Consider the following 19301-nt stretch of genomic DNA (forward strand, 5'->3'; position numbering starts at 1 on the left):
GAGAAAGACAACTGGCCGTACCAATCACCCAGTCTGAATCCAATGGATTACTCAATTTGGAATTCTTTGACCGATACGTTTTTCTAGTGGACAAAGATCCGCATTCACAGAAGAAACATTGAGAGAATGAATTATTTTATTCTGGGAGGAGATAGCCACTGAGGACATTCGGAAGTGCATTTCAAGATGGAAAAAGACATTACGTTGCATCATTAAAGAGGACGACGTGCTATTTATCACTTAAAGTGCTAGCTTTGTAATCGTTGGACCAACATCGTATGTGAGTGTGCTACATAGACGATATCTTACATGATGAGGAGAATTATGATGAAAATAATCTTTAAGGTGACAGAGTTTGTGGTAAAAATGGTAACAAAAGTTAAGATCATCGCAAAATTACTCTCTGTAATGTTGCGTCATTTTTCTCTGACATTGCATTTCTGAACACGGTTTTGAAAAATGAGTGTAACATTTTAGTTCCTCTATTCATAATCTTGAAATTTGAAAGTGTATCTACGTATAAAGATTTGTTTTACGTGCGTTTTGACTTTGAAAGAAATCCAATGAAGGGTATTAGAGAGAGACACAGAGAGACAGAGAGAGACAGAGAGACATAGAGACAGAGAGAGAGACAGAGAGAGATATGGAATTACGTTTGCTTTATGGGCAAATAAATATATCCATATCCTAAATCACGCGTTTGTAAACATGTCTCAAAACTGGCGGTGATAGATACAGAACTCGGCGTGGTTTATATACAATTATCTGCGGCTAAAGCCTTGATCGGGGCACCAATAAGTCATCGGGAGGCAAGGAAGTGGTTTCTGTAATTTATAAATGGAACAGGCAATAAATCCATGATATGTGCTGATCTGGGATAGGAGATGGCTATGGGTAGATGACCAGAGAATCCAAGAATTGGATTTGTGTGGACAAGCTAAGAAGGATAGATGGCATGGAAGCGTTTGGTGAATAATTGTATTAGTTAACAAGGAATGGGATTCGCTATAGGGCTAGGTTTACCATAGGGGGATAATTGTAATGATTATAAATGTGCGGCTATGTGGTCTAGTGGTATAACACTCGCTTCCGGATCGGAAGGTCCTGGGTTCGAGCCTCGCGGTCTGCGCATAGTTGAGTTCTTGGAAAAGGCTTTTTACTCACATTTCTCACCGTATTCAGGTGTAAAATGAGTACCTGGCCGTTAACAGCAGTGTATTTGTCCGAAAAATTGTAATATTGCCTTACAGGCGGCATGTCTCGTCCTACATGTTAAATGTTGCTGTTGACCAGGGACCCCTTGTAAAGGGCTTTGACCACATTTAGTGGATATTGCTCTATATAATTGTCAATTATTTTTTTTTTTAATAGTGGGTTTAAGTTTCAGTAAAATAATCTTCCATAAGAAAGGTATTAGAATTCTATATTGATAGATTTATTACGAGAATGTAGCAAATGGATCAGGAACTAGGTGCACATGTTGGCAGGTCTGATAACCTAACGCAATTTTATGGGCCTGTTTTAACATTGTTGTAATGGGCAATAGTTTTGCTTTGGTTTGAAAGTATTTCAAATGACAACAATGAACCTGAGATGATTTGGGTTATCAGACTTCCAAATAGGTACCTACACGACTGTCATGAAGTACATTGATCATTGAATTATGACCATGAGATGTTGATATTTGCAAGTCGCGGATAGAAGTTGAAGGCCACAGGGGAAAATCGATCAAAGTCCGAAAGACACTGACTGTTCTGTTACAATAATTTGGTATTAAAATTAACCAATAGCTTGTATTTTATATGCATCTGACTTGTGGTCAAAATATATAAATTTAGTAATTCACATTCAGTTCAATCATATTATCATGTGGCGTTTTCAAATGGGTTTCCAAACTTTAATTTTGATTTTCTCAGAAGCTGAAAAATGTGACTTTGATCCTTTTCCTCCTGTGGTCTTCAGTTATGATTGGTAGAATGTTGATAGTTGTTGTGTTGACTGGATTGCCATATGAAATAGTCGGTTTCTAAGGAAAAATTGGGCTGTCCTGCGTCACCAAAAGGGATTCCAAAAATGCTTTTAAAAATAACAAGGATTATTCAATGTCTAGAATTATAAGGGTTTACCCAAATCTCTAAGCATTGTGTGCTGAGCTAAATTTAACTAGGACGTTTTAAAGAAGTGATAGAAAATGAACAATTACATTTGAGGTGTCTTTTAAATTTTTCTTATGGGATAACCACGACGAGTAAAATAGATAATTGCCGTCAGATGCAATGATGGGTTTGATTTGACATTGTTGTAATGGACAATATTTCGCATTGGTTCGAGAGTATTTCTATTTCAACAATGAGACCATAACAATTGGGGTATCAGACCTACAAATGATAATTTTAAAAATTAATTATGTTAATAATAATGATGATGATGATAATAATGATAATAATAATAATAATAATAATAATAATAATAATAATAATAATAATAATAATAAGAAGAAGAAGAAGAAGAAGAAGAAGAAGAAGAAGAAGAAGAAGAAGAAGAAGAAGAAGAAGAAGAAGAAGAAGAAGAAGAAGAAGAAGAAGAGAAGAAGAAGAAGAAGAAGAGAAGAAGAGAAGAGGAAGAGGAAGAGGAAGAAGAAGAAGAAGAAGAAGAAGAAGAAGAAGAAGAAGAAGAAGAAGAAGAAGAAGAAAAATGATAATAATAATAAAAATAATAAGTACACGTTGGATACCTCTTCCTCAATGTTTTTAACTTTTCATCGATTTAAGTGGATAATAGATATTAACATTTATGTAAAGGTTTGTGTACTGGCGCTGATATATCCTAAATGTGTTGCAAGCGCCGTAAAACCCTTAAAAACATAAACAAAAAAAAAAACAAAAAAAAACAAAGGTTTGTGTGAAATTTTTATGACGCTTGGAAGAGAGAGAACATTGTTTACTTAACACCGCTCCGATTGACTCAATTGAATACTCGTATCTTGCAGGGATGGATATACAATAGATTTGTTATGATACGTTGAGATGGACTGTATTGATCTCTTTCTGGAAACACTGGATGTTTCAATTGACTAATTAATTATACAACAAATATTTTAGCAGACAAAAAGACAATGTTAAGAAATCGTTACATACTTGGAAGTGAATTAACAAAAAGATAAACACATAAAAGGGTTCTCTCACGCGACTCTCTCTCTCTCTCTCTCTCACTCTCTCTCTCTTTATCCTTAGTCTCTCCCCCCCCGCTCGTCTCTCTCTCACTCTCTTTGTCTCTCACAAACCCCCTCGTCTCTCTCCCCCGTCTCTCTCTAGTATCTCCCCCCACCTCTCTCTCCCTCTCTCTCACTCACTCTTTATCTCTCCCAAACACCCTCGTCTCTCTTCCTCTCTCTCTCTATATATATATATCTCTATCTCTCTCTCTCTCTCTCTCTCTCTCTCATTCTCTCTCTCTCTCTCTCTCTCTACTGCTCGTCTTCACCCTTGAACTACCTTTATTTCAAACTACGTTAGGGGTATGACTGAACCCGGCTTCTGGATTCCGTAATCGTGTACGGAAAGTATAAAGTTATGATAACATAAGTCTTATAACAACATTCCAATATCCGGATTACATATTCATATTTTGTTTTAATATATATATATATATATATATATATAATATATATTATAATATATATATATTATATATATATATATATATATATTCGATGAAAGAATAAGCTGTTCAGTTTTTTTAAAAATCACACTAACACTTTAAAGAGAAGATATCACACAATTATTGTACCAAGCATATTGCACTTATATTCGGTCACTATTTTAGATAAATGAAAGCTGTTGTTGTTTATAAATCACCTAACATTATGATCACAATTTACAAGTATTCGGCAACAACGTCAACTAGTTAGGATATGAGCTGTCAGGTTTAACGATTGATCACAATATTAGGTGAACAATTTAGTAAAAAGTGGTTTTAAACCCAAAAAGACCAGAAATATAAAATTATAGTTTTGTTACTGTTTGAACGATATCCATGGCTTTATAAAACAAATACTAAATGTAACCAACGTTTGTTTCTTTCTATATTGATGCTTTGTGTTTAGGTAAATTACTGACAGCGTCCGCCAGCTGGATGTAACGTACCTATACACAAAACTATGTGTAACTTAACACGTTATAGTCTGATTGACAGAATTTAGTACTAATCATTGAAATGGCTGTCTCAAAACAATAGATCGCATGCGCCTCGCTAAGAAGCTTACAACATTGTCATCCGGAAGTATATATATATAACGTACCAACACACAAAACTATGTGTAACCTTAAACCTATAAAGTCTGGTTAATACAGTTTAGTGATAATTACTCACAAACATGGATGGCAATAAACAATAACAAAGGCATGAGTGACGTCATCTTCGTTCTATCTATAAGTCTATCAGATCTATCCGAATTAGCTAATCAATTGCTACTTGGTGGACATGGGGGAGGGGGGGGGGTCAGAGAAAAAATATATCTCAACTGCATGCACCCGGGATCGTTATCGGTCCCTTAGCCGAAGCGAATGTTCTTCAAACTGAGCTATCGGGACCCCCCCCCCTCTACCCCCCCCCCCCCCCCCCCCCCGACTACGCTTCAACAGTCGTCATGACGTCACTTCCCTCGTAATGACGCATGGTAACTTAGTAACTGGCTCTAAACTATCGGACCAATGACGGACGCCCTTAGGAAATATTTCTCCGACGAGCATAAAAGCCTACACAGAAGAAAAAAACTCCCATTATAAATCTGATCATGTTTTGATTTTTACACATTCTGATCACAAGACATAGATATGAAAAGTTCTATCCAGCATGAAGAATAATAAGTACCGATTTTCTTTGTTTAAAACCATGATGACCGCCATTGCTGGGCGACGTGACATCAGACTATTGAATCCAATTAAGAATTGTTTGACAGGCCTTTTCGTTGACTGGCAATTTATAAGCAAGGGGACAGAACAGGCTAAATTATAACAGGGATCTATGATGACCTTATTATTAAGTGCTACCCGTGGTGAAAAATAATAATACGGGATAAAGGTGATATGTAGCAGCTCCAGGCGCCTAACTGTGACCCAATTAATAACCCGGCCATCTGGTTGGTAGAAGACGAAAAAGATGCCTGCCTTCTGTTTATAATGATATCAATATTAATATGATTGTCTCATTATTGCAAATATTTTACTCGTATTATGGATTTCTCAGTACTCCTTTCTAATAATATACGTTGACAACGTGATCTAAGTAAGAGGTATACAATATTCAGGCTTCAAGCAGACACCATAATATTATATGTGTAGTCTAATCGTATAGTAATCCAAAGATATAAGATCGTCACTACAATTTGCTCATGGCCTAAAACAGATCTTATGCTTTAAGTGATCTGACAGATATTATAAACTTGATCTTCTTCACTAATGATGACAATATAATTAAGAGGCACCCGTTTGAATTCTCAGAAGAATGATTATTTAATTTTATCCTGCCTAAATTTTTTTAATTTCTTGCTTTCTCAACCTTTTTTGCAGGGCCTCTGATTGCCCATGTAGACTATTCACTTTACAAGCAAACGGGTCGGTTTCAATATGAAGTTCAGTAGAGTTAGTTTGTCCGACGACGACCTCCCCCCCCCCCCTCTTCCTCCCTCCCCTCGCCCCCATTCTTCCTCCCTCCCCTCGCCCCCATTCTTCCTCTTCACGGAGCAATAATTTGGTACTTGGGTCTGCTAGATTTGGCAGAAAGTATTTTGTATTTTCTCACGTCTTATGTATTTCTATTATCATATCATATCATATGTTATAGGGCAAAATAGGTTAAAATCCCTTGAATGCCCTTAATATTGATAGTAATGCCATAAATCTATTGATAACAGATTACAATAATGATAGACGTGGTAAAGATAGTATTTAAACTTAAATGTACTCGTGTATATGTGGTGTCTATTGTCCGGTAAATACTCCAGGGACTATAAAAATCGGCATTATGGACCATCTGGCTCTAAGTGACTTGCTTTTGTAAAACAGAAAATTATATGGACCCAGGTTTAGATACATATATCATGATAATATTTGCATGTAGGCATTGGCAAATAAATGGCTTTTGCAACATGCTAAACTAATCTATTTATTTTCCTTTCAGTGGCAGTGGTCATTGCCTTCTTCCTGTGCTGGGCTCCCTTCCACACGCAAAGACTTATGACCATCTATATTCATCCGGCAGACCACACTGATGTGCTTGTGACTGTCATGACATATTTGTTTTATATATCTGGTAAGTCAATACTCTTCAACAGTCGTAACGTCACTTCCTTCCTAATGACGCATGGCACCTTAGTAACACTGGCTCTAAACTATCGGAACAATGGCGGACGCCCGTATGAAATATTTCTCCGGCGAGCATAACATCGTTTTCAGGGGGAAAAAAAACATAAATTTGATCATGTTTTGACTTTTACACATTCTGATCACAAGGCATATGAAAAGTTCTAGCCAGCATAAAGAATAAAAAGTAATGATTTTCTTTGTTTAGAACAAAGATGGCCGCCGCTGCCGGGCGGCGTGACATCAGACAACTGAATCCTATTGGCATGATCTATATTCCCTTTCCGTGTGCTCGAGGTCATTGGTCACATTGCAAAGCGTGCTCAAAATGAGCCACATAGTGAAAAGTATTCACAGCTTTTGAAATATCCTACATCACGATTGGTCATTTTGTTCAGCTTAACACATGTGTATGTTTACAACTTTCATAAACAAAGCAGTGTGTTTACATTTGTTAAGATATATCCAATCGTTGGACCTCAACAAATCATGTGATTGATGAATCGGTTGGACGAAAACATGAATCGGTCCCATCAGAATGAAAGGATATAGATCGAAGATGACGTCACTCAGGTCTTTGTTATTGTTTTTTTTTTTGCCATCCGCGTTGATGAGTAATGCTCACTGAACTGTATTAACCCGACTATAAACGTTCATGGATACACACAATTTTGTGTGTTGGTCCGTTATACTTCCGGATGGCAATGTTATGAGCTTCGTAGCCAAGCGCATACTATCTATATTATTATTCGGTAGAAGGATGGCTATCTCTCGCCCCTTGAGTAAAGAGTGTCCGTGTAGACAGGAACATTAGGTGCAAGAAGGGCGGGCCCCTGACAAAATCAATCGTCGCCGTCGTCGTCATGATCATCATCAGCACACCATCATCACTATTGCTATTTTTTTCATGATAATCAATCTTATAATAACAATAATAATAATAATAATAATAATAATAATAATAATAATAATAATAATAATAATAATAATAATAATAATAATAATAATAATATATAATAATATAATAATAATATAATAATAATAATAATAATAATAAATAATAATAATATAATAATAATATAATAATAATAATAATAATAATAATAATAATAATAATAATAATAATAATAATATAATAATAATAATAATAAGTGATATTTTATTATTATTATTATTATTATTATTATTATTATTATTATTATTATTATTATTATTATTATTATTATTATTGTATTTTTATGATGATGATGATGATGATTATTATTATTATTATTATTATTATTATTATTATTATTATTATTATTATTATTATTATTATTATTATTATTATTATTATTATTATTATTATTATTATTATTATTATTATTATTATTGTTATTATTATTATTATTATTATTATTATTATTATTATTATTATTATTATTATCTATTTCATTATTATTATTATCATCATCATCATCATCATCATCATCATCATCATTCTTTGTATTGTCATTTTCATTCTTTTGTAATATAGATATCTATATTCGCACCCCTCCAGTTTTTACGCAATTACTCATTGGAACAAACGTAGAGAGCTGAAACCAATAGTAATTCTACTGAATTCCATGACTTCAAGATTTATGTTGACAAGAAACTCTCTCATAATATATGTACAAACAATACGATGAATGGCCTATCCGTATACCAGAAACATGTGGTCTTGTGGTATGGCACTCGCCTTCGGATCGGAAGGTCCAGGCTTCGAGTCTCGCTCTAAGCAGCGCATAGTGGAGTCCATGGAAAAGGATCTATACTCACATTCTCTCGCCGTACTCAGGTGTAAAATGAGTACCCACCTTTATCAACGTTGTCTCTGTGGGGAAAAAATATTAACAGAGCCTAGCATGCGTCATATCTCGTCCTTCATGTTATGTTTCTTTTGGCTTGTGACCTCCTTTAAAGTGCTTTGAGCACGATTGGTGGGTATTGCACCTTATAAATGCTTCAGAATTCTCAAGATGTAATGTTATGTTTTCTCAATTAAAATATAAAAGCTTAAACTGACTCTCAATAAATTCAGGTTTTAACCGACCCGACAATATACCGTTTTCAAGCGATGGGTCACAGTATTTGATATTATTTATTTATCTATTTATCTTTTTGTATTTTATTTATTTTCATTGTTTTCGAATCTATTTATTATTTTCTAATTTATTTATTTATAATAATAATAATAATAATACATGACATTTATAACGCGCATTTTCATCACTGGGTGATGCTCAATGCGCGAAACAATAATACAGTGACATTATTATACAAATGAAACATTATACAAACTACATCAACATAATATTATCATTATACAACAATGTAATAACTAAACATAAAGTCATTAATACAAGATATGTTATAATACATCCACATGCTATGTCAAATACGGAAATAATATAAAATAATGATATAATAACATAAACTAAATTAACATTCATATTGGGGTCAAATTACAAAGATGCATTAATCAAGATGTGTTTTAACAAAGAGATGGTGTTTTAACTTTGATTTAAATATTGATAAGGACTGCGCTTCTCTTATTCTTTTAGGAAGAGAGTTCCAGATGGAAGGATTGAATTTATCAATTCATTGATTTATTTATTTATCCATTCACTTATTTATCCACTAACTTAAATATGTATATATTTATTTATTTATTGATCCATTTACTTATATATATATATATATATATAATATATATATATATATATATATATATATATATATTATATTTTATTTTCCATTGGTTGCCTTGTTTTATTATTAATGTTACTGTTTTAAGCTATAAATTAGAAATTCTAAGTTAATGTATAACTTGTAATAGCAATTTACTAAAAATAAACTTTTGGAATTAAAGAGTGGTATCAATTTTTACTTAAAATCCCCAGGTGTTTTGTACTTTTTCAACTCCACGTTGAATCCTATTCTCTACAACGTCATGTCCAAACGGTATCGCAAGGCCTTCAGGAGGACATTGCATCGATGTATCAAAGGCAAACACAGCGATTACAGGTATAGAAAGAACGAAGTTGACGTCACTCAGTTTGTTTTTGTTATTATTTGAGACAATCATTCATTTTAGCGATTAGTTCTCAGTATAATATAATATCAATCAGATTATAAACGCTTGAGGTTATACACAGTTTGTTTTTTTTTTTTTGTTTTTTGTTTGTTTGTTTTTTGTTTTTTTTTTTGTTTTTTTTTTTTTTTTTGTTTTTTTTTTGTTTTTTGTTTGTTTGTTTTTTTTTGCGCTGGTACGTTATATCCAGTTGGCGGATGTTGTTTTTATAATCTCTAAACGCATGTCATTAGTTTGCAATTGCTTGCATTAAAGCATTTGATCATTTTTGCTTTTAAATCTCAAATTGTGGAGCAGGCACTGGTGTAAGAAACATATCTTTAAAAAGTCTGTATGAAACAATACCAGATAAAGCAAGAACAATAAATACCAGAAGAAAATACAACCCAAGATTGTAGGACTATGTGATCTTGTGGTATGACATTCGCTTTTGGATCGGAAGGTCCTGGGTTCGAACCTCGCGCTCGGCGCATAGTTGAGTCCTTGGAAAAGGCTCTTTACTCACATTCTCTCACCGTACTCAGGTGTAAAATGAGTACCTGGCCGTTAACAGCGTTGTCTTTGTCCGAAAAATTGTAATATCGCCTAACAGGCGGCATGTCCCGTCCTACATGTTAAATGTTGCTGTTAACCAGGGACCCCTTGTGAAGCGCTTTGAGCACACTCTGTTGATATTGCGCTATATAAAGCTCAATTTAAACAAAAAAAATTAAAGATGAATCTGCCCTCCCCTGTCGAGGAAGACTTGATATTTTGGGGATATTTTTTTCTTGTCATTTTCTATCTGGCATTTACTTCATATTCACTTTTACAGATCGTTATTTTGTTGTGAAAGCGCTGTGAGCAAGTTAGGTGGATATATTGCACTTTATAAATGCTCAAACTTTCTGTTGTGTGTGTGTGTGTGTGTGTGTGTGCGTGTGTGTGTGTGCGCGTGTGTGTGTGTGTGTGTGTGTTTGTTGGGTTTTTTTTTTTTTGGAGATTTTTAGCGAGCGGAATAGTCAACAAAAATAAAATGGAAAAGAAGATTTATTTTACTTTTTTTAAAAAGATATGAGGTGAACATGTCATGTTTTCCGTTTGTCAACAAATACGATGAAGCAATATCGAAATAAACTGTTTTCGTCCAACGTATACAAATTGTTTGGTTTTTTACAAGTTTGAGATCGATACGATAGAAAAACTAGGAAAGAAAATGCGATTCCGGTTATTTTATACTGTGATTTTCCTCCACACGGTAGAATTACTGTGGGTTCCGTGATAGTTTGATCATATTAAGCACGGCCTCTGACGAATTGGTATCAGTTTTGAGAACGTCTGTCGGCAGTGTGAAATTGAGTCTTTGGAATAAATTCTTTTCATTATCCTCTCACCATACTCAAGTATAAAATGGGTAGTGGACAAAACAGACAGAAAAATACACAAGAGAAATCACCTCATTCCACCCGCCCCCCTCCTCTCCAAATAAAAATAGTATATCTTGTCAGGGTATTGAAACTTAGAACTTGTGATGACTGAAGAGATTTTGCTACCATTACGCCACAGAGGTCAGCCAATATTAGATTTGTATTGGGTTGATGCTTATATTCTTTACATTGGTACTTTTTCACTGTGAACTCTTTTTTGCACCATTATTGCAAACAAACATTGAAAACTTAAGGATAAGGACGAGGGTAGATATAAGAGTATCTCCATAATTTGTTATGAAGTTATGAAACTGAAAAATAAAGTGTCAATTTGGTATATTTTTTGCCGTACTCGGAAAAAAATATTTTTTTTATATTTTGGCCAGAAAACTCGTCCTTCAAATATTGATCGATTAAAATTACCCTTATCTTGCATAAAACTATCAAACCTGGGCCTTCCGTGAATTCTCGGGTACGACACTTTTAGGTCAGGCGAGGTTCATTTTAATCGATCCATATAATTTGAAGGATGAGTTTTCTGGCCAAAATTTTAAATGCGTGTTTTTATTCTCAGATTATGTGAAGTATAGGTGAAAGTTTAAATCCTCATCTTTTCGTGTTCAATGTTTGTTTTTGTTTTAACTCACTCAACCCTAACAACGACTATATCCGTAGTTTACCCGGGTTACTTTTACCCCACGCCTACTCATTACATTTTTCTGAGACAAAATATAGGCGTAGTATCAAAGCTAATGTTTTTAGTTTTTACGTGTTAATGGTAGTTGAATAAAACTATCTATGTACATGCTCAGTTTTAATACATTTTTTTTCCAATTTTGAAAAGTAGCAAAAATCTCTAGGATTGAGTGAGTTAATGATCTAAGGAGGGTTCCGCAGCGAAAAATTGCTAATCTGTGGATAAGAATATATAAGCACGAAATCGTCCCTAGATATCAGGTAACCTCCTGGTATAATGTTAGATTATCGGTAATCAGAAGGTCTGAGGTTTGTTCCCGGATTGAAGAAGGCGATTCGTTTGGAATATCTTGTATTTTATATTTCTTTCTGTTGTCCCTAGCATTATTGTTGCACGATTTTTAAAAACACATTTTCAGATATCATTGCAAAATAAGTGCCTGGCCGATGAAAGCGTTGTTTTTAACGGGGAAAAATGTAATGGACTGCCCCGTCCTTGGTGAATAGTTTTGCTGGAGAATCATTGCAAAGCGTTTTTAAAACAATAAGTGGATATTGCTCAATAGATAGTTCGAAGATGACGTCACTTAGGTCTTTGTTATTGTTTTTTGCCCTCCGCGTTTATGAGTAATGCTCACTGAAATGTATTAACCCGACTATAAACGTTCATGGATGCACACAGTTTTGTGTGTTGGTCCGTTATATTTCCGGATGGCAATGTTATGAGCTTCTTAGCCATCTATACAAAAAGTAACGTTTTAAAAGATGAATGATGTTTATTTTTATCGTCATTTTTTTACCGGGCTCATATTTTTAGTAATACGAATTGTTTATTTTTTACCGCAGAACACTGTGAAAAATTCAAATGTAGAACTACGGTCTTTTAAATTAAAACGTAGGGGTTCTTAAGGTAGTATTAATATTTTTTTTCATTCTGGTGATGTTGTTGCAAATTCGTTTAAAAAATAATAAAAATAGGATTCAGAGATTATGATGAGCTGATGATTGAGAAGCTGAAGGCTAGGCGCTTAGATTATTGATGTTAGACCAACACAACTGAAACAAAGTGAAAACGATATGAATATGTCTAAATTGTGGGTGTATGTATGTGTGCGTGGGCGCATGAGAGAACGAGAGGAAAATAGATCGAAAGAATGGTAGATAGATTGATAGATAAATAGATAGATAGATAGATAGATAGATAGATAGATAGATAGATAGATAGATAGATAGAAGATAGATCGATAAATAGATAGATAGATAGATAGATAGATAGATGGTTATATTGATAGATAGATATAGAGATAGATAGACATAAAATTATAAAAAACAAAAACCATGATAAACAGAACTATTTATAAAAGATTTCAAGTATAATACTGATGAAAGAGAATGCTCGAGACAATATTGTCGAAGTTGATCATAATTATACATGAAATATTTAAAAGATAGATAGATAGATAGATAGATAGATAGATAGATAGATAGATAGATAGATATATAGATAGATAGATAGATAGATAGATAGATAGATAGATAGATAGATAGATAGATGGATAGATATTTTGATTGATTGATAGATCGTTAAACATGTTGATAGATAGAGAGAGAGATAACGAGAGAGAGAGAGAGGGAGAGAGAGAGAGAGAGAGAGAGAGAGAGAGAGAGAGAGAGAAGAAAAGGAAGTAAAGAAATGTCTGTTGAATATTTTAGTTATCAAAGTATAACTTATACCGAGTGTTACTAAACAACCATTTTTATTCCATATTTATGGACAATAAAGCTCTTTTACTATCGAAGGCATAAAACATTACTATAATAACATAACATTTTCCTTCCACCATTCTGTTTCTTTAAAACGCTATAATTCGTCATGGAGATAAAGATAAAGGGAGTAAATCTGACTCATGAATGAACAACACAAAACAAACGACGTTTCGGCCCTTGGCCTTTTTCAAGTAAACATAGAAAAAAAAAGGCCAAAGGCCGAAACGTCGTTTGTTTTGTGTTGTTCATTCATGAGTCAGATTTACTCCCTTTATCTTTATCTCCATGAAGAATTATAACGTTTTAAAGCGATAAACAGAATGGTGGAGGGAATATGTTATATTATTATAGTAATGTGTCATGGATTTAATTGTAAAAGATCCTTATTGTCCTATAAATATTGCAATTTGTTATTGAGGTACACTTGATATAACGTTGTATGATAATATTCGACAGACATTTCTCTTCTTCCTTTTCTTATTTTTCTCTACCTATCTATCAATCTGTCAATATCAATATCTCCATTTTATTGACTCATTTAGGTACCTCTATTTATTAGTTATACTTCTTCATTCCAGTGAGACCAGCATCTTCAGATCCAACCAAGGGAACACTTCTATAACCGTCTACACCAACCACCGGTTCCAGATCAGGGATCAGCAAGGTTCTGTCAACGAGGAAATGACTGGACTCAACAGTTCAACAAATGTCTGAGACCAACAACGATGACCACGTTTCACCCAAATGTCACAACCATAATGTTACATCTCACCCACCCAAAATGTCACAACCATAATGTTACATCTCACCCACCCAAAATGTCACAACCATAATGTTACATCTCACCCACCCAAAATGTCACAACCATAATGTTACATCTCACCCACCCAAAATGTCACAACCATAATGTTACATCTCACCCACCCAAAATGTCACAACCATAATGTTACATCTCACCCACCCAAAATGTCACAACCATAATGTTACATCTCACCCACCACGATAAACTAGAATTATAAATCGAGAAGAGGTGGATTTGTTGTTTTTGTTGTTTTGGTTTCTTTTGTTTTTTTTAAGGGGCGGTTTGGGTCTTTTCTAAAAAAAAAATGCTAATTACCTATATTGGGCGGTTTTAATCATTCTGTATCGTCAATATAGGTTAAAAAACAACATTTATGGTGAAAAATTTTAATTTTCTGTGTTGATACCCATTTTGCGATCTAATTTGTGGGTCTGACATAAAAAAATATAACAATCTTGTGGCAAACGTTCCACAAAAACGAATGAAGGAATGACCTCCATATTCTTCCCTCTTGTCAACATTGTACTATAGTGTGTCACCATAGAGAGATTTTACGGCTTTAGCTTATGGAATTTTTATTAGATCATTACAAAGTTGAGAATCAAAATGTTATGACAAAATTGATGTAAAAAATTCAGAATTAGGATTATAAGTTAAAGTTCACAAATCTTATCAAAAAAATCTCTCTATGGTGACATAATACATTATCTCTGTGATAACTGTGGAAATTTTCAGACAATTTAATTGAATAGATTCTGAGAAACGTTTGACACAGTTTCCCATACCCTTAGTAACATTACATTTTGAGAAAATAGCAAAATGGCTTCCCGTTTTTCACAGATTTCTTACTACCTGTGCCATTTTCGACCGTGTATTTCGTGCCTTTATAGTCTACTTTAAGAATTTGGACTTCAATTATATTATTTCTAAGATAATAAAATATAATTTTCCACCAAAATCTCAAAATCAAATTTTTGAAGGTTTTTCCTAATAATTAGACCCAAACCGCCCCTTAATCCAAAGAAGCCCCAGGTTTGAGAGTTTTTTCTCCAAGATGATGGTTATTTCAATCGATCGACAGTTGAAGTACGGTGGGTGACCGTTAACCTGGATATAAAACTGTTGTGAAGACAATCAGACACAATTGAATAATCGGCATGATCTATATTAATTTTCCATGTGCTCGAGGTCATTGGTCACATTGGAATATGTGCTCAAAGTGACCCACATAATGAAAAGTGTTCACAGTTTTTTTAAATCACGATTGGTCATTTTGTTCAGCTTGACACATGGGCATGTTTACAACATTCATAAACAAAGCTGCGTGTTTATATTTCTGAAGAAATATCCAATCGTTGGACAGCAACAAATCATGTGATTGATGACTTGGTTGGACGAAAACATGAATATAGATCGCTCCCATTAGGACCCACAGTCATTAGACTAAACAATAACAAATTACATTCTAGTCATAGATTTATTTTTCAAATAAACGCTTCATTATGCTAGCAGAGACGAATACCTGTGTGTGTGTGTGTGTGTGTGTGTGTGTGTGTGTGTGTGTATTTATGTATAAGGTCACTCACGTATTGTTTGCCAATACCATTGTTTCTATGTCCTCCAGTTCGTCATTGTATCGGCAAAAAATACGCGAGTGGCCTTATTTATTTGTATATTATCGAGCACTCTCGTACCTACAAGTATTCAACAACACTCATATATATATATATATATATATATATATATATATATATATATATATATATATATATATATATATATATCAATAAAAAAATTGATACGGCGCACAACTATACTGAAAGATTTGAAAAATAGAAATGTATTTTTTACAGATAGATAAACAGATAACTTGATTTCCTTTTATAATTTAAAGTCAGTTTGAAAGTTCGTTAAGTCAAACAGATATCATAAAAAATTTACCGAAGACACTAACATCTCATGGCCACACCCTCAACTCTATCTGTCCAGTAGAGTCCTTACTTCCGTTGTGTTGATTTAGCGGTGATCAGTGTTGTTATGTAGTAGTGTGTTCTCATTGCGTGTATGTTTATATGTGTGCGTGTGTGTGTATGTGTGTGTGTGTGGTGTATACATGTGTGTGTGTGTGTGTGTGTGTTTTGGAATGTGGTTGCGTGGAAGAAAAAAAAGGAGGGGGGGGGGGGGGGAGGGTGTCCATCAAGTAGAGAAATTCCGAGGAGGTGGGGGGGGGGGGTGGGGGTGTGTGTTTGTTAGGAACTGTCAGATTGGCATTTTTCAGCAAATCGTGGCATTCATAGTGATATAATTTACTTGATCACATGACGCTATTCGGATTTACAGAAATTTTTAACAAGTTTCACCGATTAACAACATCAACTAATATTACTGCTGATATTACTGTCGTTTTTATGCCATCGATGTGATAATTATTGCCCTGGGAAATATTTAGTTAAACATTTCGGCAAACTGTCAATTGGTTCTGTCTAGCTTCTAGCCCGAACAAACCAAACGTAGACAGGTTCCGGGACTTGATATTTTTTCGCGTCCGCTTCAGATTCTCATTTGACCTCACATAAGTAAAGGGGAGACATTCCGAAAGCTCCTACATCCCCAGTATTCATTCAATTTCTATTTTCAACGTTGATCATTTGTCAGGCGTTTATTTATTCAATTTGTCATCATATAAAAGCGTTTTAAAAACTTTAGAACAAACCTTGATAGATTTATGAAAGTTTAAAATTTCCTAATTTGACCATTGTTTTGAATCTCGGCCGCCATTTTAATATGTGAAGTATTGAACGTAGTGCAAAGCACTCCCAAGTAAAGCGTGGTAAAGACTTGCGACTTATTGATATTGATATCTACTGACTGATAAACTAAAATCATGTCGAATAAAGCATGGCAGCGACGACAAGCACATCGATGAAAATGTGCATCTAATCGTAATCAAGCTAATCAAGAAAATGATTCTGGCAATATCGAATGAAAATAGTTCTTTCCCGCGAAATTGCGGGCTTTTTACTAATATATATATATATATATATATATATATATATATATATATATATATTCTGCACAATGCGCACAGAGCGCATCTGTCTGAGTTAAATCAAGAATAAAGTGTTTTGAGAGCTGATTTAATTTATCTGATATATCTATTTCGTTGTGTGAATGAACGATTGAATTGTGTTATCTATCTATGTACGAATTGAAGCTTAAAGGAAAATTGTGTAAACTATGTACAAATTAAAATAAAAGTGTAAATGGAAATTTTGTAATTAATGTACAGTTTAAAGTTTAAATAAGAATCTTTTTTTTCCTTGTTGTATTATGTCTTTTTATAAAATCGTATGTTTGTCCTCGTGACTCCTTTTCAACCAGACCCTTTTTAAATGGACTTTATTTAATTTATTATCCCATTCATTAACCACTTACCAACGATATTAACTCAAACTGAGTTTTTTTTGTTTAAAAAGACTGTGACCGTAGCTATCGTCAACTTATAGCCTGACACAAGAACCGTAGCCATCGTTTACTTATAGCCTGACACTGAAACCAAGTGTGGTTTAGTAGAGCTCATGGAAACAAGTTAATTCATTGGTTGAACTATTGAATACAACTCACGATTTGTTTTCTTTTGTGGCAAAAGACTGGCATTTTGACGTCATTTTTTGTTCAGTGGCAGGCCATAACTTGAGTATTATATAAACATATTAAACAGGACCGCACAAAGCAACTTAAAGAAAAATACATTTTAAAAAAACATCCCAAAACATCAGCCTAGATACCTCGAGTTTTTAACTAATGAATGTTATTGTTTACTGGAGACACATTCAATTGTGTTATGAGCACATATATTATTATTATTATTATTATCATTGTTATTATTATTATTATTATTATTATTATTATTATTATTATTATTATTATTATTATTATTATTATTATTATTATTATTATCATTATTATTATTATCATTATCATCATCATCATTATTATTATTTTATTATTATTATTATTATTATTATTATTATTATCATTTATTATTATTTTATTATTATTATTATTATTATTATTATTATTATTATTATTATATTATTATTATTATTATTATTATTATTATTATTATTATTATTATTATTATTATTTTATTTTTTAAAAATTATTATTATTATTGTATTATTGCATACCAAGTTTAAAGATAATTTTTTTTCGTTTTATCTGTTTGATTCTTGTTTTTGTTTTTTGTTGTTTTTTTTTTTTTTTGGGTGTTGTTTTTTTATTTTGTTGTTTTTATTTTCTGTTCATGTACATGAAAAAGTATATTATTAAATCGACCTCATTGAAAAAAATCCTTGAACCGTTCAAAATAATACAATTCTACAATAAAATTGCACATATAGTATCGTATTTCAGTTTGTAAATTTTGTATAAATGGTTGATTTATTGATTGGATTGAAATTCAACAATGTTATATTATGGTTAATAATGCCCGTTCCCCCCTTTTTGTGAGTAGCCTATAATAACGATTTGAGATAAAATAAACTTGAAGATGATTGCTCACTAAGTAGTTAATGCCTTAATTAATTAGTTGTTTTTTATTCATTTATTTATTTATTTTAAAATGATTTCTTATTTATTTGGTGTTTATTTATTTATCATTTATTTATTATTTTATTTACTGATTTGTTTGTCTGTTTGTTTGTTTAGTTTTTTTCAGACTTGTACGGCTATGTGGTCTAGTGGTATGATACTCGCTTTCGGAATGGAAGGTCCTGGGTTCGAGCCTCGCTCGGCGCATAGTTGAGTCCTTGGAGAAGGCTCTTTACTCACATTCTGACACTGTACTCAGGTGTAAAATGAGTACCTGGTCGTTAACAGCGTTGTCTCTGTCCGAAAAAAATATAATATCGCCTAACAGGCGTCATGTCCCGTCCTACATGTTAAGTTTTGCTGTTAGCCAGGGCCCCCTTGTAAAGCGATTTGATCACGCTTAGTGGATATTTCTCTATATAAAAGCTCATTTTAAAGCTCATTTTTAACACGAATCAAAATTATTCTAAAGCACAACAATAAGTCTCACATCTCGATGGCCCATATGCGTCCTTTACGTCCATGCTTTAAGCAATTTACAATATTATAACAAATGGGCC

The 19301-nt window shown here is 33.2% G+C and overlaps 1 protein-coding gene across 1 annotated transcript in view; it reads left to right on the top strand.

Moving 5' to 3' along the window:
* Positions 1-15851, top strand: part of LOC144967134 (neuromedin U receptor homolog nmur-2-like) — a gene marked incomplete in the record, with an annotated part of 255708 nt that extends 239857 nt beyond the window's left edge. Inside the window, 3 exon segments of the mRNA XM_078903999.1 lie at positions 6181-6312; positions 9287-9410; positions 13925-15851. Of these exon segments, the coding sequence (XP_078760125.1) occupies positions 6181-6312; positions 9287-9410; positions 13925-14060 (392 nt within the window).
* Positions 15852-19301: the final 3450 nt, after the last annotated feature.

This window comes from Berghia stephanieae, chromosome 3 (genome assembly GCF_034508935.2).
Source record: "Berghia stephanieae isolate SIO BIC M18660-M18661 chromosome 3, UCSD_Bste_1.3, whole genome shotgun sequence".
Classification (NCBI taxonomy): domain Eukaryota; kingdom Metazoa; phylum Mollusca; class Gastropoda; order Nudibranchia; family Aeolidiidae; genus Berghia; species Berghia stephanieae.